This window comes from Callospermophilus lateralis, chromosome 10, assembly GCF_048772815.1.
Source record: "Callospermophilus lateralis isolate mCalLat2 chromosome 10, mCalLat2.hap1, whole genome shotgun sequence".
NCBI classification, from domain to species: Eukaryota; Metazoa; Chordata; class Mammalia; order Rodentia; family Sciuridae; genus Callospermophilus; species Callospermophilus lateralis.
In genome coordinates, this window is record NC_135314.1 from 1,226,849 (window position 1) to 1,250,385 (window position 23,537).

Consider the following 23,537-nt stretch of genomic DNA (forward strand, 5'->3'; position numbering starts at 1 on the left):
TAAAATAATGTGGCATCAGAGTGACCTGACATATTTACTTCTTGTTTATAAACCACATTCCTAACTCTGAATAAATTATTTATTCAAGGATCTCACACGCAGCGTGTCTACGTTCCTACACTCAGGAAGCCCTACTCAGTAGAACTCGATCTCTAACGTAAACTGGAATTGGAAGCAGTCACTGGATGACTCAGGAGGGACGTGAGTGGCACCTGTCCAGTGCAGACGTGAGATGCCCGGCACCCCACAGCCCACACCTGCCCTGGTCAGGTGCGTGACGCCAGGGGTCCCTGGCCCGTGCCTCACCAGGTGTGTGCCTGCCCGAGCTCAGATGTGAGGTTTGGAGATGGTGCAGGACACAGTGTCCCTGGCCCTCGCCGGGGTGTGAGCCTGCCCAGTCCAGACGTGAGGTTCGGGGATGGTGTGGGGCCGACAGCCCTGCACCCTGAGCTGGGCCCACGGGTCAGGGCGTGAGGGAGAACTGGTCCTGCTCCGTGGGCTTCTCCACCCAGGCGCCCAGCCCTGCCTTGATGAAGGCGGTGAAGAGTCGGGCCTTGGCGGCCTGGTACTCCTTAGCCGCCAGCTTGGACTCGTGGTAGGTGGTGGGCTTGATGATCTTGGTACGCAGCAAGTGGGGGGGTACCTGCGGAGGAGAAGGGAGCGTGAGAGGCGCCCTGCGGGACCGACACACCACCCCACACAGAGCTCTGACCACCAGGCACCAGGACCACCCTGGCCGGGGGGACAGCCCTGGAGCCAGGGGGATAGCTCCTGCAGCAAACAGGCCAGGGCTCCGCAGCGTCCCCACCAAAGAGCCCACTACAAACCCAGGTTCTGGGGCCAGGCTTCTGGCAGACCAGCTGTTTCCTGTGCTGGGTGTCGGTGACCACAGGGACACCTCACTGCCCTGCAGGGCCGGGGTCCCTGGTGGCTGAGCTGCAGCGCACAGGCCTGTCCTGGGTGCCAAGGGGCAATTTCTATCTGAGCCCCCATCTCAGTGTTCCGTGCTTGATGGAAATAAAATCTAAGGGTCACTGGCCACCCGTCAGGGCCGATCCTGGGAACAGGGCCCTGTGGCTCAGAGAGCTGTGGGGCTCTGGGCGGAGGGCTCAGCAGAATCCAGGCAGCGCAGCCGAGAGGACGGGGGCGGCGGCTGGCCCTCCATCCCCGTCGTCAGCACTGAGCACCAACATGAGCTCCTCATGGGACGGCTTGGATCTGAGATGGCCCCAAAGGCCACGTGGTGAGGCCTTGGTCCCCAGCCTCTGGTGCTGTGGGCGGTGGGCTCGAGGGAGGAAGCTGGGTCCCGGGGCTGCCTAGAGGGGGTGGTGGGACCTGCTCCCCACTGCCCTCCCTGCGGCCCCTGCCGTCATGGTCACCACGCGGTGAACAGGCTCCCTGCCACGCTCTGCCCTCGGTGTGCTTGGGACGGCCAGCAGGAGGGACCTGGGAGAGCTGCACACGGGGCTGAGGCGCCCAGAACACCGTGGGCAGGGCCTGACGGCAGCTGGGGCCAAAGTCGGCGCACGGGGGGCCTGGAGAGCCAGGCTGTGCTGCTGGTGCGGGACCCTGCGGGCCTGGACCCGGGGCCACCGTGCTGCGAGTCACGCCCTGAGGCTCTGAGTGAGGACCCAGCGTATGTGGCGAGGGATCCCAGGCAGCACGGCCGTCAGGCCGTGGGATGGGCCTGCTGGACACTTGTGGTCAGATTCACAGTAGGAATGGGAGCAAGAGCAGAGAGATTCTTAAAACTTGCAGCTTTGCCACAAAAGGAGCAGGTCTCAAGGTGGCAGGGACGGTACCTTTGCTAGAGAGACTACGGCCATTAAAAAGAAGTCCCTCACCAGTGCCAGGGACCCCAGGACTCCAGGATCAAGAGGACAGCCCCGGGTGCCCGCTCACACAAGGCCACTCAGCCGTTTTCTGTGATCCATGTCCCTGAGTTCAGGGACACTGCATCGGGTCACTGCAGCCAGAGGCCAAGAAGGCCCAGCGAATGCTCGCGCCTGTCAGACCCTGGGCCCCTGGTGACGCTGGTTCTGCGGGCATGGAGGGGCCGCATGAGAGGTGGGAGGCCAGCCGGGCGGCCAGGCAGCGTGTGGCGGAGGTCTCTGCAACAGGCCCGGGGGCGTGTCAGGCTGAGCCGAGGCTGCAGGGGAGGCCTGGACGTCAGAGAGGCCAGGGGTGGGCAGCGTCTGCCAAGCACAGCTGCAGGCAGAGAGCAGAGCCGCCCGGGAGAGGCCACCCGTGGCCAGGCTGGGGCAGGCCTCCCGTGCCCCGGGAGCTCGCCTGTCACCACAGGCCCGTCTCAGGACGCGGGGTGGGCCTGGCCAGGGTCGGTCCTGCCTGGCCCGATTCCTCCCTGTGCCGCCGGCCCTCCCCCCCCTGGACAGGCATGTCTGCCTGCGCCTGGCCCACCACTGCACGAGGACAGGTGGCTTTCTGCTCGACGTCGCTTCAGTCCTGGGCTCTGTGGCAAAGCTGGGACAGTCACAACCTGGGGACCCTGGGGGTGGAGCCTGAGGCAGGACGCGACGGTGTAGGTCTGGGCTGTCTCCCAAAGCCCAGCCGCAGGGGGAGGGGAGCGGCCTGGACAGGCGGGAACCACGGGAGGGGTGAGGTCGCTGGGTGTGCACTTGGTGTGTGAGGGGACGGTGGCCCCCTGCTCCCAGCTGCCCTGAGGTGAGCCCCTTGGTTCCGCCCTGTGCCCTCCATGACGTGCCTTGTCACGGGCCGCAGCAGACCCTGAGACCTCGGGGTGAAATGAACTTTTCCTTCAAGCTGACCTGTCTCAGGTGCTTTGTCACCGTGGTGACGAGCCAGCGACACCCTCCCACGGCAGCCCAGGGGCAAGGCCTCGGTTTGGGGCAGTGAAGGAGGGGTCTGCCTCTGAAGCAGCTTGGAGCCTGGGAGCTGAGGGCCCACTTCCAAGCTAAAGTGACGGGAAGGAACAGAGAGGGTTCCAGACGGTCCTCCCGGGAAGTGCGTGGGGACGACCACGAGGACGGGGACCCAGACAGGCCGGGGCGAGCGCGCAGTGCGGGGAGGGCACCTCAGTACCTTGCCGTGCACACGCATCCAGCGAGAGTACAACGCGTGCTTACACAGGCGCGAGGGGCGGCCCAGCTCGTCCTTCCCCGTGGTGGCGTTGATGACCTCCAGGGCGCTGTCACCGACCGTCCAGTTGACGCTGAAGTTGGGCGCCTTGCCCGGCTGCCGCGCCTCTGCGTTGCTAATGCCTGGAACGAAGCAGTCACAGAGGGCGACGTGAGCCTGTGAGCACGTCCGGGGATAGGAGGGGACGTCCGGGGACAGGAGGGGACGTCCGGGGCAGCTGGCTGCTCACACACAGTCATAGGGCAGCCAGAGAGTGCCATCTGCAGAGGGACGTGTGTGGACCGGGCATCTGTCACAGGGGCACCCACACCTCCATTGCCACCGCACTCTGGGCCCAGGCAAGCAGCAAGCCAAGAACCTGCAGCAGACCCTGGGGGCACACTGGTCAGTGACAGGGCACGGGCCAGGGCCACCAGACGCCTGAGCCACAGCTGCCTGCCACGGAGCCTCAGCCCACGTGGGCAACGGGGCTGGAACCTTGCAGCCTGCGGGCAGGGGTAGGAGCCACTCGAGGTTAACTCAGGTGCTGCCAAGAGAGCTGGCTCAGTACTCCTCGGTGAGCCCACCCCGTGTGCCCCTGCTGCCCAGGGGCCAGGCGCCAGGCCACACTGGTCCCCAGGCACGACACCCAGTGGAAGAGGAGCCACGGCTCTCAGCGAGTGGCTTCCCACTTACAAGCTTCAAAATAAAACAGGGCGGGGGACGCGGCTCGGGCAGCAGCCCTGGGCTCTATCCCCAGACGAGAAAGAGCACCACAGCAGACCACTCCGCACAGCAGAGTGGACGCGGCCAGGAGACCGCCGCCTCCTGCCCTCCGTCCTCTCTCTGCAGTGCCGGGCACTGAGCCCAGGTGCTCGCGTGAGCTGCCTCCCCAGCCCTGTAGTCCGTATTTTGAGACAGCGTCCTGCTGAGTTGCCCAGGCTGGACCTGCGATCCTCCTGCCTCAGCCTCCCGAGGAGCTGGGTCACAGCGTGCCGCCGGCAGGTGAGAGCAGACTCCTTACAGAAACAAACAGACAGACGACAGGAGCAGCACCTTCTGAGGGCCCGAAAGGAGATTAAAAGGCGGCATCCAAAGTCGCAGCCAAGTACACGTCAGCAGTGAGACCCTCGACACAGCGGGGGTCACCCACCCTCAGAGGAACCCACCGCAGGGAGGCCGAAGGGTGTGTGTCCGGCCAGAGGAAAGGGCAGCCAGGGAGACCAGCTGCAGGTGGAGGAGGCGGGCTCTGGAAATGGCAGCTACAGGACAGGCCTAGGAGAGTGTCCCCATGTCACCGAGTGCCCTTAAAAACTGACCACCCAAGCAAAAACAGTCTGTGGGGTTTTAAACAGATATCCACTTCTCAGGAGTAGCTGGACACGGTGCCTTTACTTATGCATCTCCTCGGCCCAGCCCTGGAGCGGGATTTTAACACCCAAAAGACGGTGCAGGACCACACAGCAGGCGGAGAAGGAGCCTGTGTGGGTCACCGTGCAGCCTCAGGTGGAGAGAGGTGAGCAAGGCACCGCCACAGACCTGCAAACCCACAGAACAAAGCGCGTCAGAGGGACCAAACGCAGTGCACTCATCAGTCTCCTCAGAGACGGGGAGGCACCTGAAATGCCAGGGCCCCCAGGGGTTTGAGATGGCAACGTGATCTGGCCACCCTGCAGTTTAGCTCACACTCTTGCAACCCCTCCGGCCTAAAGCAATCAGTTCAAAGGTATCCGCCATGTGAACTAACCCATCACCACCCACTTGTTCCCGCCAGTGAAGGTGCTGCTCCACGTAAGAGTCGTGTTTGACTTTCCCGCAGTGTGCCATGATTTGCTGTGTGATGTTGTGACACGTAGGTATCCCCCCAAAACCTATAAATCCTCACTGACTAAGGGCCGGCACTCACTCCCTGGGACCGCTGCGTCGGGAACGGTTGTGAGTCCAGGCTCGAGCTTGCAATGAAGACTCTGGTGTGCTTCATCGACTCGGCTCCTGGGAGTCTATGGGGTCCCAGAATCTGGCCTGACGAAACCCAGCAACCTCAGTGACCACAACAAGGCCTACGGTCCACGGACCTCAGAGAAAAGGCAGGATGGCCACTGGGGCATGGGGCAAGGTCCTAACCCACGTGCCGACAGGACTTGCTTTTAGTAGGAAACAGCTTAAGATAAAGGGACATCACAAAGACACCAGGTGCTTTAGCAATGAAGAGAGCTCAGGAGGCCAGGACACAGACACAGCCGTCTCACAACACAGGCTCCTGCAGAGAGAAAGGAGGCTGCCTCGCGGGGACGGGATCCCTCGGTCCTGCATCTGACTGCAGAGCTGAGGAACCCCAGTCCTGGACAGAGGACAGGTGAGGATGGGTAGTTAGAGCCAAGAGCTCTGGGAGCCCGCCCAGCACTCAGAGCCCAGCAGAGGGTGCAAGGGCAGAGTAGGGTCAATCTGATGGTCAGCCTGACTGGACTGAGGTGAGGATCCAGAGGTTCTGGGTGTGTCAGTGAGGGCGTGTCCAGCAGTGATTGGCACGTGGGACAGCCAACTGAAGTGGAGGCTCTCCCTAGTGTGGGCAGCACCACCAATAGGAGGGCGGCCTGGACGGAGTGAAATGTGGAGGATCAGGCAGCCCAGCAGTCGCAGCCCCATTCTTCTTGACGGGTCCTCGATTCCTGCCGCTGCTGCTGCGGTCCTCTAGGAACCGGACTCTCCCCTCTTCACTCTTCCAAAGGGGCCTCTGTGGGATTCCCAGGAGGCTTGGGTCTCAGACAGCAGCACGGGTGGCCCCTGTTCTGGGGCTCCAGCCTCTCGGACTGCGCAGCTACTGTCTCTCCGCTCTCCAGCCTGCAGATGGCCACGCCAGACTGTCCAGCTTCTGGTCACGTGAGCCAGCCTGATAAGTCCCCCTCTATAATCATCCTTCCTGTTGATTCTGCCCCTCTAGAGAGCCCTGACCAGTACCCCCCCAGGCATCCTGGACGCCTTGTCTTCTGGGCCCTGAGCACAGGAGGGCAGCTGGACAGCCAGCAGGAGCCGTCGCCCGAGGGCCGGCGGAAGGCAGCAGCGAACCAGCGAAACCAGGGCTGGTTCTTCAGGTGACAGAGGACTTGGTGACCCTTCAGCCAGACAGGCAGGGAGAGGGGTCACAACAGTGACCCGGGAACAGGAGAAACTGACCACACTGAGGGCCACACACATCTTCTAAGCGCCAGCAAGGCACTGCCCTCCAAGAAGGTGCCAGTCAGGTGGCACGGCCACTTTCAGGAAGTTGTGGGTCACCAAACTGAAGAAGACGGTGAGCAAAAACCAGTCCTGTATTTTAGAAACCGAATCCACAGCTGGATCTTCTCACAGCAGACCCCAGGCCCAGTGGCTTCAGGGAAGTGCTCACATCAGCTACCCAACACTTCCAGAAAACCTGGGGGGACGCGTGTCTCACCCACCTCGCCCCCAGTCCAGCGTCCCCAGGGACAGAGCACCTCGGGGCAGAGACACCCCAGAGTCCAGCAGGCAGGACCCAGCGAGCACAGAGCAGGATGCTGCTGACAGCTGCCCAGGAGCACGGGTAAAAAACACTGAGAAGTGACCACATGACCGTCTCAGAGCCGGGAAACGCACACAGCCCCCGTTCACGGCTTCTCGCCCTGGCAAACCAGGAACAGAAGAGGGTCCCGAGCCTGAGCAGGACCCCTGCAGGAGCCCAGGCTGACAGCACGCAGCGGTCCAGGCTGGCTCCTCCCAAGGCCACTCGCGAGACCGCGCTGTCCAAGTGCATGTCCCCACGCAGGCTTTGGGTCTGTCCAGGACAGCAGGACAGCAGGAAAGGAGGAGGGCAGGGCCCCAGGGCCACCTGTGCACGCCATTTCATGGCAGCTGGTCAGCGGTGGATGGGCAACAGGCAACTGGAAACCTGAGCGGCTGTGTGGCCCTCAGCGCAGCCCAGGAAGTGAGCCACCTGGATTCAAATCTGACCGAGGGTGTGCAGCATCCCCTGCAAGCCAGGTGTGTGACGGTGGCCTGGATCAACTGGGAGACTCTGGGTCACCACCTAGTCCTCGTCAGAGAGCCACACAGTCGGCAATCCCACCAGATCAGCCGCCTTGTGCAGATCCTGGGAGCGGAAGGCAAAGGATCCGTGGAGCCCAGAGAAGCTGGACTCACAGGGTGGACACACTGCCACCCAGAGGGGGCTGCACACCTCAGCTGAGGATCCAAGGAGATGACAAGCCGGTGGGGAGGACCGTGAGGAGGAGCCTGGGACCAGGTGTCCACCGGGGCCACAGGCACAGAGACCTCTAGACTGCAGGGAAAGGGAGAGAGGGAGACTCTCGCCACCCGCTCTGCTGGAACACAGTCCTGTTAGAAGCAGCAACTCGGAGCCCCCCGTCTACGGCACCCGCCGCGCAGGCGGACATGACCCTCAGGGAGAATCTGGCGACTCTGGACGTGACTGGAGTCACACCCCGGGCCTGGGTGGGCACTGTTACGAGAGCTGGAGACACCCCTGGCTGGGAAGCCATTTCAAACCATTTACGTGATCAAGGACGTGTATCCAGAAAATAGGCAAGTGGTCTCCGGACGGGTGGGGAGGTTAAGGAGCCCGATGACAGTGCGGGAGGTCCAAACCGTCACCGAGGAGGCCGCCGAAGAGCGGTCAGCAGGTGAAAAGGTGCTTGTCTGCCCAGGCCCCTGAGGGACCTGCCCTGGGTCCCGCCACCTGGCAGTTTGGTCTGCAGTGTCCACCAGAGTCGAGCCGTGACCTAACATGCAGGGAAGCCGTCCCCTGGCTGGCTTTCAGCTCGTGCTTTGTCCAGCTTTGGGATCGCGGTCAGGCCAACCGCCCTTCCTACAGCTTGGGGAGTCCCTGGAGGGGTGGCGTGTTCCTAGACAGCTGGCTGGACCGTCTGCATGTGCTGGGGACAGTTCACCTGCCAACACCTGCCCAAGGTCTTCCCTGAATCCCGCTCGGCCACCGACTGTCCTCAGAGTCTGAAGTCTGTGAGGCCCAGGGCCAGACACACACGCTGCTGGACCCTGCTCCCCCGGGGCCGGGCCGGGGCTCAGGCAGAGCACTTGGTGCCGCGTGTGGGGCCCTGGGCTCCATCCTCAGCACCACGTAGAAATAAACAAAATAAAGGCATGTGTCACTACACATGAAAAACTGAGAAAGAGAAAGAGATCCTGCTCCCCGACCCGGGGGCGAGCCGCCGTTCCCTCTGCTCTCACCGCGAGTCACGCCGACAGGCCGGCAGCCGGAGCCTATTTGGCCCTTTCCCGTCAGTGCCTCTGGTGGATCTGGATCCTTCTCCCTGTCTCCTGACCCTCCGCCCTCCCTCCTGCTTCCCCATTCCTATTCTCTTCCCGTATTTTCTGTTAACTTGTTCACTCTTCCCGATTTCTGGGACCGAGAGCTTGGTCCTCTCCTCTCCGGTCACCCACGGGTGACCTCCTCGCAGTGCTGGGCCCCGCCACCATTTCCTGTGTGTGTTCTAAGTAAAGAGAGGGACGTGCTGCTTCCTGTCCTCTCCAGGGGCCAAGCTTGGCCTTTGCATCTTAAGGACGCAGAGCCAACTCTGAGATTCCATCTGTTGTCGAGGGAGTGACTGGGACCCTGAGGAGCCTGGGATGTGGTCTCCAACCGCTGTCGCACACCTTGGTTCTGCTGCCTCGTGTCTGGACCGCTCCTTCCTGTACAGCTTTGTGGGTTTCCTGGAGTTTGCACTCTCCTGGGTTTTCTTTTGCTGTTCGCCTGCACTGTCGTCCCACCAGCTTCCCGGGCTATTTGCTGGATGGAGACATTCCACTTTCGAGCACCCTTTTCAGAGCTCCTCCAGGACTGCTCCTCTTGGGTGTGCCGGCCGCCCTCCCCACCCCTGATCTGCGCCCCGTCTCCTCCTGTGGAAGTCTCCCTGTACTGCCAGGCCTCTGCACGAATGCTGGGTGTCTTCTGAGTCCTTGAGCATCTCAGACTCACCCTTTGCCCACGCTAGACACCACCTGGCCCGCAGGAAAGCCGCAGGACACTCCTCAGATCCCGTCCCGCTCACATGTCCCGACACGGCTCTCCAAGTGGGCGCGCCCGTCGTTGATGTACCCGTCGGGCCACTTCCTCGGGTTCTGGCCTTCTGATGGGGTGCGAGGATGCCGGGCGTGGACCTCCCCCAGAGCCTCGGGTTTGTGTCGGGCCTGCACTCACAGACGTGGCACTGGCCGGGGCGCCCGGGGCGGTCTCTGCTCTGGGCCTGTTCCTCACAGGTGGTCCTCAGAGGCCTGCTGTCCACGCACGGTGCTGAGAGCACGCAGCTGGCGGCCTGGTTCCTCCCCGTGTCTTTGCCGAGCGCCCAACTGTGGGCAAGGCCCGACCTCGGCCAGTGCTGCAGCCCAGTTCAGCTCCCGCGTGGGGGCCAGGCGGCCTTGGCCCTGGCCCTGGGCCCCAAGGCACTGAGGCTGCGGGACCCTCAGCATGGCCACTCCCTCTTCAGACGTGGGGGCCAGGCGGGAAGGCCTGTGCCAGTGGACCCCACAGGAGGTGGCTGGGTCACAGGGGTGTGCCTTCGCAGGGGACCCAGGGGTGGTGGCTGTGGGGGGTGGCTGGGTCACAGGGTGCCTTCGCGGGGGACCCAGGGGTGGTGGCTGTGGGGGGTGGCTGGGTCACAGGGTGCCTTCGCGGGGGACCCAGGGGTGGTGGCTGTGGGGGTGGCTGGGTCATGGGGGTACTGCCCCCAGAAGCGGTTGATGTGGTTCTTGCTGTACCCTGGTCAGTTCCTCAAGAGCCAGTTGTTAGTAGAGTGACCCCAAGTTCTGCTTCCTCCCTCACCATGAGATCCCTTCTGCACAGACTTGGCTCCCGCGCTTTGGTTCCTTCTTGTCTTGTAAGATTCCCTTGCCTCAGGCTGACATGGGGCTGCCCAGTCTTACATTTTAGCCTCCAGACTGTGAGCTATTGACCTCTTTTGTTTATAAAGTCTCCAGGCTCCAGTATTTTGTCATAGCGACATCACATAGAGGGCAAAGAGTGGAAACCATCTTTAGCATCGTGAGGAATTCACACACCAACACACAGCATGACACTCCAAGCTGCAGGGGTGCTCCAGGCTCAAGGTGCCACAGCCAGTCCCAGCCCTCAGTTCTGTCTTCTTGAAGAAGAAGGTCATGGTTAGGGAGCTCTCAACTCTGAGCCCAGACACCTTCGTACTCCCGTATCCGGCACCCTGAAAGAGCCGCACCTGCTCTCTCCACAGAGGCGTGCTAGCGGGCAAGCTCTCAAACAAGGGCAGACACGCACACCACAGAAGGCTGTTTTAGTTCAGGGTTATGGTTTTAGTTCTGAGCATCAAAAAGTAAGTAAGGTGTTACTTTTAAAAGGGTAAAAATACCTTAATTGTGTCCTTTTAAATAAGGGTGGGCTTAGAAGTTAAGACCCTTGAATTCAAAAGCTCCTGTTCTCTTTACTGTCATCCACTGACATTCTAAAAAAAGAGAAGAAACCAGCAAAAAGGGCGTGAGAACAGGAGAAGCCGCTGTGGAGAAGGCCTGCCAGTCATGCCCGCCTGCCATGCTCGCCACGTGGCAGGGGCCTGGCACCCGAGGGTGGACACCCATGGCTGCCCCAGCTGGTCAGTCTGGGGAAGCCGACACCGACCCGGCGGCCACAGGGGCAGAGCAGGCCTGTGGTGGGAGAGCACAAGGCCCCTGCTGGCTCCTCCGGGAACGCAGGGTCTGCGGCTAGCCAGAGCCCGCACCTTGCAGAGTGAGCAGAGGCCCGGCACCCCTCCTGCCAGGCTGGGCAGCCGAGGCCTGAGGACCCGCGGCATCGGGGGCAGTGAGCGCGCGGGGTACTTGCCGCTGAGCAGGGGCTTGTTGAGGGTGTAGAGGGGCGGCAGGTCCTCGATGTTGGAGATGCGCTGGTACATGGCCCTGGAGAGGTGGTCGCCATGGTACAGGCTGCCCAGGATGATGCTGGAGAAGTAGACGGGCTCCATGAAGATGCTGAGCAGGGAGCCCTGGGTGCCCACCACGTTCCAGCTGCGGGGAGAAGGACAGTGCTCAGTGGCACCCGCCGTGACCGCCCCACAGGGCGAGGCCAGCTGCCTGCGGGGAGCTTCACAGGCAGGGTCTGCTGGACAGCCACGCAGAACGGAGCGTCCTGCCACCGGAGCCAGGACAGCCTGGGGTGCTCCAAGGCCCTGGCACAAGGTGCCCCAGGAACCTCAGGGGGGAGGTGGGGGCGGGGCAGGTGGGGGCGGGGGAGGTGGCAGGGACAGGTGGGGGCAGGGACAGGTGGGGGCAGGGGGAGGTGGGGGCGGGGGAGGTGGGGGCGGGGCAGGTGGGGGTGGGGGGCAGGTAGGGGCGGGGGGAGGTGGGGCGGGGGAGGTGGGGGCGGGGGGAGGTGGGGGCGGGACAGGTGGGGGCGGGGGGCAGGTGGGGGCGGGGGTAGGTGGGGGCGGGGGGCAGGTGGGGGCGGGGGCAGGTGGGAACGGGGGCAGGTGGGGGCGGGGGCAGGTGGGGGCGGGGGAGGTGGGGGCAGGGGGAGGTGGGGGCAGGGGGAGGTGGGGGCAGGGGGAGGTGGGGGCGGGGACAGGTGGGGGCCCGGGGGGAGGTGGGGGCGGGGGGCAGGTAGGGGTGGGGGCAGGTGGGGCAGGGGAGGTGGGGGCGGGGCAGGTGGGGCGGGGGAGGTGGGGGCAGGGGCAGGTGGGGGCGGGGACAGGTGGGGGCGGGGGAGGTGGGGGCAGGGGGAGGTGGGGGCAGGGGGAGGTGGGGGCGGGGACAGGTGGGGGCCCGGGGGGGAGGTGGGGGCGGGGGGCAGGTAGGGGCGGGGGCAGGTGGGGCGGGGGAGGTGGGGGCAGGGCAGGTGGGGCGGGGGGCAGGTGGGGGCGGGGGAGGTGGGGGCGGGGGGAGGTGGGGGCAGGGGCAGGTGGGGGCAGGTGGGGGCAGGTGGGGGCGGGGGGAGGTGGGGGCAGGGGCAGGTGGGGGCGGGGGAGGTGGGGGCGGGGGCAGGTGGGGGCGGGGACAGGTGGGGTAGGGGGAGGTGGGGGCGGGGGCAGGTTGTGGTGGGAGCAGGTGGGGGTGGGGGCAGGGGCAGGTGGGGGCAGGGGGATGTGGGGGCAGGGGCTGGTGGGGGCAGGGGCAGGTGAGGGCAAGGACAGGTGGCGGTAAGGGCAGGTGGGGACAGGGGAAGGTTGTGGTGGGAGCAGGTGGGGGCGGGGGCAGGTGGGGCAGGGGCAGGGGCATGTGGGGCAGGGGCAGGGTCCTCCTGAGGCAGCAGCTCTTGGACACAGGTGTCTCAGGAGAGGGCTGACCAGATGTGCCTTTCAGAGTCCCATGGGCAGTGCAGGACCCAGGGGACGCACCAGCACGGGTCAGAGGGCCGGGGAAAACAGCGAGGCATAGGGCAGTGCTGGTGCTAAGACACCTGGCCAGGTGTGGGACTGGAGCACCTGGATGGTGAGGTCCAGGCCCAAGCATGCTCCAGACCCACTCTCACAGCTCGGCCAACCTGCCCAGGTGATGTCCCCTGCTGGCCCATGGATGGAGTGAAAGGCGGGAGTCCAGAGGCGGGAGCAGTGACCTGGTGGGGTAGCCCAGGTTGAGCAACAGCTGGGCCTCAAACCCGATCTGCCCCAGCTCTGACCTCATCTGCTCGGGCCACCCCGGGCCACCCCGGGTCACCCTTGCCTCCTCCCTGTCATGGCCATTGGCAGCAGGTCCATGGGATCTGCTTTCAGAACAGGTTCAGGGTCCAGCTACGACTACCTCCACTGCAGGGCCAGGTCAGCTCGGCCCCTGCCCTCGCCATCGCCCGGGCTCTAGGAGGAACTGGGGACCTGCCCAGCCTGCCCAGCCAGCACCTGCAGGGCCCTGTGCAGGACAGGCCACCTGTGCCACGGCCCACAGGCCTGCGTCCCCAGGCTCCAGGCCAGCCTCCCGCGGCTCCTCAGCCTGGAGCACGTCCCAGGCAGCGTGGCCACAGCTGCTCCCCTTGAGCCTCCTGCAAACGTCTCTCACTGCTCCTACCCTGTGTGAGCGGCCCTCCCCTGCCCCGCCAGAGCCACTGGACACCATCAGGACGCCCGTCTCATTCACGGATCCCCCGTCCCTGCGCAGCAGTGCCAGCCCAGACGGCACACTTGAGGGTGGCCAGTCCTCTAGCTCCTGGGCTCCCTCCTGCCACCCCCAAAGGAGCTGGAAACAAGTTCTGCCCTGATGACTGGACACTTAAGGCCCAGGGCAGACCAGGAGCCTCCTAGAACCCAGCCCCAGGCGCCTTCCAACTGCCCTGCAGAAGCTGCCTGTGGGGAGCCGCTGACTCTGAATGCACTTCCGAGGGCCCAGGGTCTCCTGGAGCTGGCCGAGCCCTGTGTGGACTGGAGGCACCACAGCCCACTCTGCCGGCAGCCCCCAGCCCCCAGAGCACAGCCCTCGCCCCCCCCACCCCGGAGCTCAGGCTCCTGCCGTGGGGAAGGGCTCCTGGAAAGCTCTTCACCGGCCGGAGCAGGTCCTCGGGGGCCACCAAGCGTCTAGACCTGTCCAGCCTGAGGATCAGGAGCCCCACACACTCTGCCCTGGGAAGGGCCTGCCCAGTACCCACACCCACCCATGCCCAGACCCAGGGTAGCGAGGAGCCCCGCGCCGTCCTCTGCTGAGCTGGGCCAGGTCATCTGTGCTGGCCTTCTTGCTCACTCTCTTAGGGTGTTTCTGGGAGCGCTGCCACCAATCTGTGCCCTGGACCCACACAGAGCCCTACCTGGCCCCAAGAGACGCAGCACACAGAGGACACTGCCACAGGGCCCAGCGGGCAGTCTGCCCAGCTGCAGCCTCTGCTGGGGCCCACCCTCCGTCCTCCCTGCCTGACTCTGCACTGCGTCAGCAAGCCATCTGTCCCCACCTGGGTGGTCCCTGTCTACTCCCACAGCCCGACACTGAGCACACGGAACTGCGGCCACCAGAGTGGACTCCAGACCCACCCACATTGGGGCTCCAACCCACGTGCCTTGGGGCTGTCTTCCTGCCACTCTGCCTGCCCGCGGGCTGGACAGACAGATAGGCACCCTGGTGCCCTCCAGGGCAGTGCTGTGCCCCCTCCCCACACTGACGTGCCACATCCCTTGGTCAACAGGCAGTGGACACAGAGGGGCCCTTGTGGGGGTAAACAAGCCGGCCTCCCAGTACCACAGGGGCCGTGAGCTCCAGGCAGACACCTGCCACTTCCTGGTCACCTGTGTCCCCTCTGGGGATGGGCTTCCCTCTTCCCTGGGCTTGCCTGGGCTCTTCCTCAGTCAGAGCATCAGACACACCACGAGAGCCTGCTGTGGGCGGTCCCTGGGTCCAGCCCCATGTGTGCCGCCCTCTGCCAGAGGAGGACGTCCCCCACCCAGCCAAGCCCTTGAGTCAGCGCTAGGCGGTGCAGGGGGAGGGACGTGCGGCCATCCAGTTCCAAGCTCTGGGCTCTGCCTGGTGTGTGGATTTTCTGAGGGGCCTGGGGATAAGGCGGCAGTTCCAGGTGAGCTACATTTGCTTATTTTCCTGCCCTACCCAAGAACCTGCCTAAGGGGCGACCAGAGGCCCGGGCCACTCTTCATGGGCCTCTCACGGTCAGGAGAGGGCTCTGCGTGTCTGACAACAGGCCACTGTTTGCTGTCCATGAAGCGTCAGGCCTGTCTGCACGGCTCATGCTCCTCCATGAACACGGTGTCCAGGGAGATGCTGGCCGTGGCCAGCTCCCTGCTCCTTTACCACACAGCCTGATCCTGCCCCGGGCAACCCCCGGGGGTCTGCCTCTCGCCCTCCCTGTGCTGGGAGTCAGACCAGATCTGGGCAGTTGGCATCTCCAGCCATGCACAGGCCCTAAGGAAAGAAGACGTGTCCCCCACGAGCACCTCCATGGCCACTGCCACCAGGAGACAGGAAACAAGGGTGACCCGGGCCACCCCTCAGCAGCACAGGTGCGCTCCGCCTTCCTCTCTGGGCCCAAGCAGACACAGGGCGTGCTCGGATGCAGGGTGGGGGCGGTCACACTGAGACCGCGCAGCCCTCCCACAGCCCGCCTCTGAGCCATGCCAGCTGCAGAGGCGCCACCTGCTGGGCCAGCACCGCCCCCGGCTCTCAGCACCACCCTCTCTGCAGCGCAGAGCCAGCTTCTCTCCAGCAGCCTCGATCATGGCTTATTTCAAAGCAGTTTCAAATCCTCAGATTCTAGATGAATCCCTTGAGTATTTAGAACCAGGTTGTGAGAGCTGTCACCTAACCATTCATCCCAGTCTGGTGGCAACTGGGGCCTGGAGGGGTGGCTCCCCGCACCCCTCCCCATCCCTGCTCCTGGCTGCCATCTGGGCAGCGCTCCTCTGCCACGTCCCTGGGCCCAGAGCAGGAGCTGGCTGACCTCACACTGACCCTCCAAAACCAGAAGCCAGATGACCTTTCCCTGCTTCAGTTGCTCTGTGGGCTGACTGCTCAGTGTCCAGGGACCCTCAGGTCCCAGACCTGTCTTTCTGAAGTAGCCTCTCCCGGGCTTTCCATCGTCTTAATGAAAAAGAGACTGATGGACATCCAAGTCAAACAAGGCTAAGAAGACAGCAGACCGTGTTCTGTCCCTCGGGGGACGTCAGTCCACCCAGGGACGCAGACCAGCCTCTGACAGAGCTGTGCCCGCGTGATCAGGGAAGGGCAGGGAGGCAAAGAGGACAGGGGCTTCCTGGCAGGACGGAGGCGCCTATCTGACCACAGCAGGCTGCACCTGGACACCTCTGAGGGACTGGGCAACCAGGACGGCTGCTGGCCCCGCTGCTCCCTGACCTTCCCGCTGAGGTCCTGGACAGACGGTGAGAAACGAGCCACACTACCAACGAGGTCACGGACTGCCATCATCTGCAGGTGGGCACACGCAGCTTTGAGGGAGAATCAGAAATCGTACATCGAATCAGAGGGTTCTGACAAGACACGGCCATTGGAAACCCAGTGACACTGGGACCGTGACCTCAGCAAGAAGACAGACAGACAGCTGCAGGCCCGCACCCCAGAAGATGTCACTGCAAAGACTCCTTCTCTGAGTTTTCTGGACACCAAGGAGCAGGGACAGCAGCCAGGCCACTGCCAAACCAAGAAGGGACCTCACAGAGGGCAAGGAAATCAGCCTGTGCCCCTCCACCCGGGACCACCCGGGACCACCCAGGAGGAGCCTGTGCCCCTCCACCCGGGACCACCCGGGAGGAGCCTGTGCCCCCTCCACCCGGGACCACCCGGGAGGAGCCTGTGCCCCTCCACCCAGGACCACCCAGGTCCACCCGGGAGGAGCCTGTGCCCCCTCCACCCGGGAGGAGCCTGTGCCCCCTCCACCCGGGACCACCCAGGTCCACCCGGGAGGAGCCTGTGCCCCCTCCACCTGGAACCACCCAGGTCCACCCAGGAGGAGCCTGTGCCCCCTCCACCCAGGTCCACCCGGGAAGAGCCTGTGCCCCCTCCACCCGGGACCACCCAGGTCCACCCGGGAGGAACCTGTGCCCCCTCCACCTGGGACCACCGGGGAGGAACCCTCCATACCAGGAGGCTCTCTCCATGGGACAGAATTATGAGCAGCTGGTGGATCCAACACCCTGGCTTGCCAAAGTCTGCCCAAGGGACTGGCTTCTGCCTCTCCTGAGTAGTAAAGGTAAAAACAGGCAAGTGCACATCAGGGCCCTGGCTGCAGGCAGACACACGGGGGTTGAGAGAACAGAAAAGGTGGGGTCGACTGGTGGAGTCCTCCTCCTCACAGAGCAAGTACGCAAAAACAAAAACAGGAGAAGGTGTCTTTTCCTAAATGCTCCAATCCCAGCCCCCAAAGAAAAGAAAGTATAAGGCATACAGAGAAACATGGCACAGTCAAAGGGCCAAACACAAACCTCTATAAATAAACTGACCTTAAAATAATGCTACATGACAAATAATTTAAAGTAATAACAAAGACCTGTGCAAAGAAACCACAGATTTAAGGATTGAAAAATGCAGTAACTGAACTGAAAACTTCATTGGGGGTAACGACACAAGACTTCACCAGGCAGAAGGAAGGCAATGAACTTGAAGACAGGTCAGCTGAAATCACTGAGCAAGAGAAACAAAAAGAAAGAAGAGTTCGACCCTTAGCACCACATAGAAATAAAATAAAGTTAGGAAAAAGAAAAAAGAACGGAAACAGTAAAGAAAGCCTATAAATCACAAGACGCTATCAAGCCGACCTACACATATTCTATAAACCCCAGAACAAGAAGAGGGAGAGAAAGGAGCCGAGAGCTTATTTGAAGAAATAATGGCTAAAAGCTTCCCCAATTCAAAGAAAGATGGACCACACAGATTCAAGCTCAAGCGACACCAGGCTGAGCGCAGGAGAACAGTGGCAAGGCACATTTCCATCACACTGTCTAAAGACAAAGAGTGACCTGGGTCTTAAAAGCAGAAGTGGATGGTCACAGGTCACACGTTAGGGCGCGTCCATAAAACGGCCATGAATTTCTCAGAAGAAACTGGGCGAGCCAGAAAGGAGAGCCCGATACATTCCAAGTGCCTAAGGGAAAACTTGTCGACCAAGAACAGTTCTGCAAACCACCCTTTAAAGAGGAGAAGTCAAGACATCTGTAGGTGAACACAAGCACACCAGGTCTCACAAGAAGTGCTAGAGGAGTCCTTCCGACCGAAACACACGACAGCGAACAGCCACTTCCTGGAGAAAGATGGCTCACAGAACCTAAATCACAAAACGTGAATGACCGTAGGTCGATATGATGGGTATACACTTAACGATATGATCTGTGTCGTCAATAACAAAGTGTGAGGAAATAAAGTCATACGGCAATAAAGTACTTATAGGTTATTGAATTAAGCTTTAAAAAGAACACTATAATTTCAAGATGTTTTATGTAATCACAATGGTGACCACAAAGAGACACGTGGAAGTGAAACAAGGTGCTCTCACAATGAACCAGAGTCCCGACCAGCATCAAGATGGCGGGCGAGAGGAAGGCTGCACCCCAGGTGAAGAGCCCCGCTTTTCAGGGAGGAGGGGGAAGAGGGGACTCACTAAACTTCAATATTGTACAGTCAGAGTGTCTTAGAGACTCAATTGGGGTAGACTGAACAAAGGACAGGAGGAGTCTGTGGGAGCTGAGCCAGCTGCAGCAGGGCACTGGGTGCCACTCAGGGTGGGTGACAGGCAGGCAGACAGCCCACAGGTCCATCTGCCTGGAATGACCTATGTACAGGCAAGCAGCCTGGACTGGCCCGTCCAGAGGCTGCACAGCGACCTGGTGCCTCCAGCTCTGTTTCTCCGCTGGCAGCCCCCGACACTGCCAGGTCCCAGCCAGCGCCTCACACAGCCTTGGGCACACCCAGCAGGACACTAGTGAAACAGGCACAGAGAGGACTGCACCAGGGGAATCCAATCAGAAGGTCAGAGGGGAGTCCAGCTTGCTTCCCTTTCAGTCTAGCAGTTTATGTGACCAGCTGAAGCAGGTCAGGAGGGTGTGTCCACACTCAGGGATTAAGCCTGGGAAGGCTGTGCTCATGGGCAGCAGAGGGTGTGGAGGACTGGCTCCTGGGCCCCATGAGTGGAATTCTTGGGAAGCTCCTGGGATCCAGACCCCAGACAGAATTTGGCAGCTTCCAGGCCCTAGGGGTGTGTTGCTCTAACATCTCCAGAGCAATCACCACCCAACCAAGACCCCGGGGCCTGATTAGACCTAAGTCCCAGCCCCAGAAACTCCACTGCAGCAGACCCACCCTGGGATGCTCCAATCCGGTCTGTGGTGTAAATAAAACTCCCCCTGACGTACTTTCCTCCCCATTCCACCCTATTGTGGTGAGAAGGGAGCCGAGAGCTACTTCAGCCAGCTTCCATCTTAGGCCACTCCAGCTGCAGCTTAGTGAGCACAAAAAGAGGAGGGGCTTCCCACCCCCAGCCCCTAGCTCTCCCCTCTCAGTACACAGCCCTAGAGAAAAGTGGAAAGGAGGACGGGTGGCACAGACGGGGACCGTCCATTCCCAGAGGCTGCTTGACCTCCTCAGTGGAGGTGATCCCATCAGTCTCTTTGTTGTTGTTGTTTTTTTTTTTTTTTAATTAAGGGTCCTTTTCCTCCCTTTTCTTTTTTGTGTGTATTCTTCCTGGGCGGACTGACCCGCGGACCTGGGCCTCCTGGGCGGACTGGGCCACGGACCTGGGCCTCCTGGGCGGACTGACCCGCGGACCTGGGCCTCCTAGGCGGACTGGGCCACGGACCTGGGCCTCCTGGGCGGACTGACCCGCGGACCTGGGCCTCCTGGGCGGACTGGCCCGCGGACCTGGGCCTCCTGGGCGGACTGGCCCGCGGACCTGGGCCTCCTGGGTGGACTGACCCATGGACCTGGGCCTCCTGAGTGGACTGGGCCACGGACCTAGGCCTCCTGGGTGGACTGACCCATGGACCTGGGCCTCCTGGGTGGACTGGGCCACGGACCTGGGCCTCCTGGGCGGACTGACCCACGGACCTGGGCCTCCTGGGCGGACGGGCCCGTGGACATATACACACATTTGATTTTGTTTGTCAGTTTTGATGAGAGCTATTTTGCCTGCTGAGGCTAGGGTCTGTTTATTTTGTTTTACTGTTTCCGTCTCTACCTTCTCCTCCCTCCAAGGCCACCTCCTCTTGCTCTCCCACTTCTCCATCTCTCCACCGAGCCACTCCCGTCTCCGTCTCTCGGCACACCTGAACATCCTGACCTTCCATCACGCTTCCCTTTCTCTTAAGGAGCTGTACTTTTACAGCTTCTGCAACCACGTGGCTCACATCACTGCCGCTCCCGCCATGCGTGCCGTGGACGGCCCCGCGGGGCCTGCTGTGCACTCTAACGCCAGCTCGAGGTCGTGGTCACCCCTCGCCTCTGACCCCACACTCCTGTCGAGGTGATGAGCAGGGCAGCTGAGGTTGCTCGTGTCCGCCTGTCCTGGGAGTGCTGGAGGTCCCGGGTGCAGCCGGTGCTGCAGAGGAGAGCCCAGCCAGGAGGCGGGGCCTCTCTCCAAACACAAGGGACCACACTCCAGCTTCAGCAGCTTTACTACCAAGAACAGAAGGGACAGAGCAAAACCCTAACTAACAACAACAGGTTCCAAGTGGGAATGACCAGGAGGCGCTCCCATGGACACTCACTCCTGCAGCAAAAACAGAGCTGACACAAAAGCTACAGGTTCAGACCTGCAAGGGGCCTCCACCTAGACCACGCCGTCCCGTCAGACTCTACAGAGGTGTCAAGGAAGGAGAGAAAACCCCGGGTGAACTCCCACACGCCCCCCGGAGCCACACGAGAAGGACCCCACTCTCCTGAGACCCTCGGGGAAGGCGGAATCTCCAGTCATGACAATATGCACTGAATCAGAGTGCACTGATCATAAACAAGAACCAGCAGGGGAAACTCCACTCTAAAGACCCGCCTGGAAATACGCCAGGAGATTCACGACAGCCTGACGTCCCCGCGCATTTCACCAAGAGGACGGAAGCAAGACTCCTCCCAACAGATGTGTGCGCCCAACACAGGACACAAGAAAAAGCAACATGAGAAGACCAGTAACACAATGCCTCCTAAAGTTCACAGTTCACTGCCAACTGACTCCAAAGATACTGAACTGGAGGGAATATCAGATAAAGAATTCAAAACAATGATTATTAAAATGATCAATAAATTCCTAGAGAATACAACTGACTTAATTAAGGAAATCAGTACAGGGTATGAATGAGAAATTCCACACAGAGCTAGGGATGCTGAAAGAATAAACAAAAAGAAATCTTGGAAATGAAAGTCACAATAAAATTTTCAGTTGAAAGTCTCTTAATAGAGTAGACGGCTGAGAGCCACGGCGGAGTCGGAATGGCCCCTGGCATTTTGCCAGAAGTAACGGTTGTGAGGCGAGCCATTAAGATGATGCTGGATTGATTCAATTGTATATTAGACCTTTAGTGTCCACCTCGGGTGCCCACTACTTTGGAGTTCTGGCGAGGATTGCCTGGGGAGTTCGTGTTGATTGGGGAAGTTCCAGGAGAGGGAGTTCCAGTTGGTGTGTGGTGTGTCCCGGAGAAGGCCACGTGGGTGGCGTTCAGGGGAGTTCAGAAATAAAGTTTGTTCCTGCTTGAGTGGCTTGTGATGTGCCCAGCCAGGCTGCTGCATTTGGTGGCCCGTACGGGGAACGCCTGAAGCTCGGAGGTAAGTGAAATTGCTCGCCCCTGAGGGAGAGCAAGAGAATGGGTGACCATTTCAAAAAACAATGTGTTCTTGTTTTGACTTGTTTTATTTTTGTTTCAAGCTGCCTATCCCTAGAACTTTCTCAGGCAAACTGGGAAAAATGGTTGGCTCAAGGGTTGAAGTTGTTTGGCCCTGAGGAAGAGATAGAGATAGACCACAAAAATACATTTCAAGAAAATAGGAAAATTGATACAACGATTTTTTGTTTCGTTTTGCTTCGGTTTTGTTTTGAGTAATCTTGTTGAGTTGCGTTATCCTTGTACCAGAAATATGGGATCAGAAATTTGCAAAAAACAAACCTAAAGAATGTTAAGTAAATTGTTAGAGGAAGGAGGCACCCGAGTAAAGCAAAAACAGTCAGGGCATACGTTGATATAATACAAAAATGTAGCCCATGGCTTTTTAAGGAGGAGTTGTTGAATATATCATAATGGGACCATCATGGTGAAGATTTAAGGGAAAAGGAAAAGAAAAACCCAGGAACTCTGCCAGTTGGCACATTACCTTTATGGACGTTGCTACAATTTTGTTTGCCTATTCCAAAGCCTTCAGTTCAGACTACAGTAGAAGATCAAGTAAAAGAGAAGGTCTTTCGAGCTAGTCAGAGGAAGAAAATTTAAAGGAAGAAGAACTATCAGGGGAAAAGTTACAACAGGAGGCTGCTACTAACACCTTTCTATCACCAGAGGGCGTAAGTGTCCAACCAACAGCTCCACCTATAGAGACAACATATTCGGGGGGGCCCCCAACCTCCGTATTTGATAGATGGGATCCTGAGACAGGACCTCGAAGATTAGCATGCCCTGCACTTGAGCAGGCAAGAGGACAGCAAATTTACCCTGCTGTAGATTTCAAAACAGTGAAGCAGTTAAAGGAGGCTGTAACAACCTATGGTCCCCAAGCACCCTTCACTGTAAGCATGGTTGAATCCATTACTAACTTGGACATGACGCCAGCAAACTGGGCTTATATATGTAAAGCTAGGCTAAATGGAGGACAATACCTGTTATGGAAGGATGCCAATGAGGAATTTTGCATGGAGACGGCTAGGCGAAATGCAGCAGCTGGTTATCCTCAGAGAAATCTAGATATGTTGTTAGGAAAGGGACCTTATGAGAATCAGCAGCAACAAATTGCATATGATCCTGCTATATATTCACAAATTGCTACAGACACAGTTAGGGCATGGAAGACTTTACAAGGACATGGAGATTTACAAGGTCAATTATCTAAGGTAATACAAGGAGCTAATGAACCTTATGCTGAATTTGTAGACAGGCTTATTCAAACAGCTACCAGAGTTTTGGGGGATACAGAACAAGCAATGCCATTAATTAAACAGCTAGCCTTTGAGCAAGCAAACAGATGGTGCAAGGAGGCCATTAGACCATGGAAACATGGAGATTTAAACACATATATCAAATTATGTAGAGACATTAATGAACAAGGGCAAGTCTTGGCAGCTGCAGTACAACAGGCTTTAGATGCCAGGCCAAGAACATGCTAAAATTGTGAACAAACAGGACATTTTAAAAGGAGTTGCCCCATAGGAGGAGGGCTTAACAAAACTAGGTATCAAAGGAGTAGAATACTGGGTATTAGCCCATGATGCCATAGAGGGAGACATTGGGCTAATGAATACTGTTCTCAAACCACCATAGAGGGTACTCCGTTATCAAAAATCGAACAAGGACAAGGTATGTATCCACGATATCGTGGAGAAAGGCATCAGGTTCCATTGCCAAAAAACAGACTGGGGGGCCCAATACTCCGGGGTCCACGACCACAAATATACGGAGCACTGGAGGAACCCAACAACACCATCAGGTTAGTGCCCAGGCACATTGTCCATTAGATCCCTCATCAGACAAACCAGAGGGAGCGCAGGGTTGGACATCTGCGCCTCCGCCAGAGCAGTACTAACTCCAGAGATGGGAGTTCAAATCATTCCCACAGGAGTAAAAGGACCTCTTCCCCAAGGAACAGTAGGCTTATTATTGGGATGCAGTTCTTCTACTCTAAAAGGACTTATGATAAGTCCTGGGGTAATTGATCCCGATTATGAAGGTGAAATAAAAATTATAGCCAGTTCTCCAAGAGGTATATCTGTAATTTCACCAGGAGATAGAATAGCACAGTTACTAATAATACCCAGCCTACATGATAAATTTTCCAGCCGTACTATAGAAAGAGGTTCCAGAGGATTA

General features: G+C 59.8%; 1 protein-coding gene across 7 annotated transcripts in view; it reads right to left on the reverse strand.

The window, feature by feature from the left end:
• Positions 1–23,537, reverse strand: part of Adarb1 (adenosine deaminase RNA specific B1) — a 117,752-nt gene continuing 94,215 nt past the window's right edge. For 5 of the 7 annotated variants that reach the window (XM_076867699.1, XM_077110371.1, XM_076867696.1 and 2 more), the window contains 3 exons: positions 10,937–11,118; positions 3,061–3,239; positions 1–643 (listed from right to left, as the gene is read on the reverse strand). In XM_076867699.1, coding sequence (XP_076723814.1) covers positions 464–643; positions 3,061–3,239; positions 10,937–11,118 — 541 coding nt within the window. In that variant the 3' untranslated portion in view covers positions 1–463. Of the gene's footprint in view, positions 644–3,060; positions 3,240–10,469; positions 10,563–10,936; positions 11,119–23,537 lie in introns of those variants that run through there. The other 2 variants (XM_076867695.1, XM_076867698.1) reach the window with 2 other exon arrangements.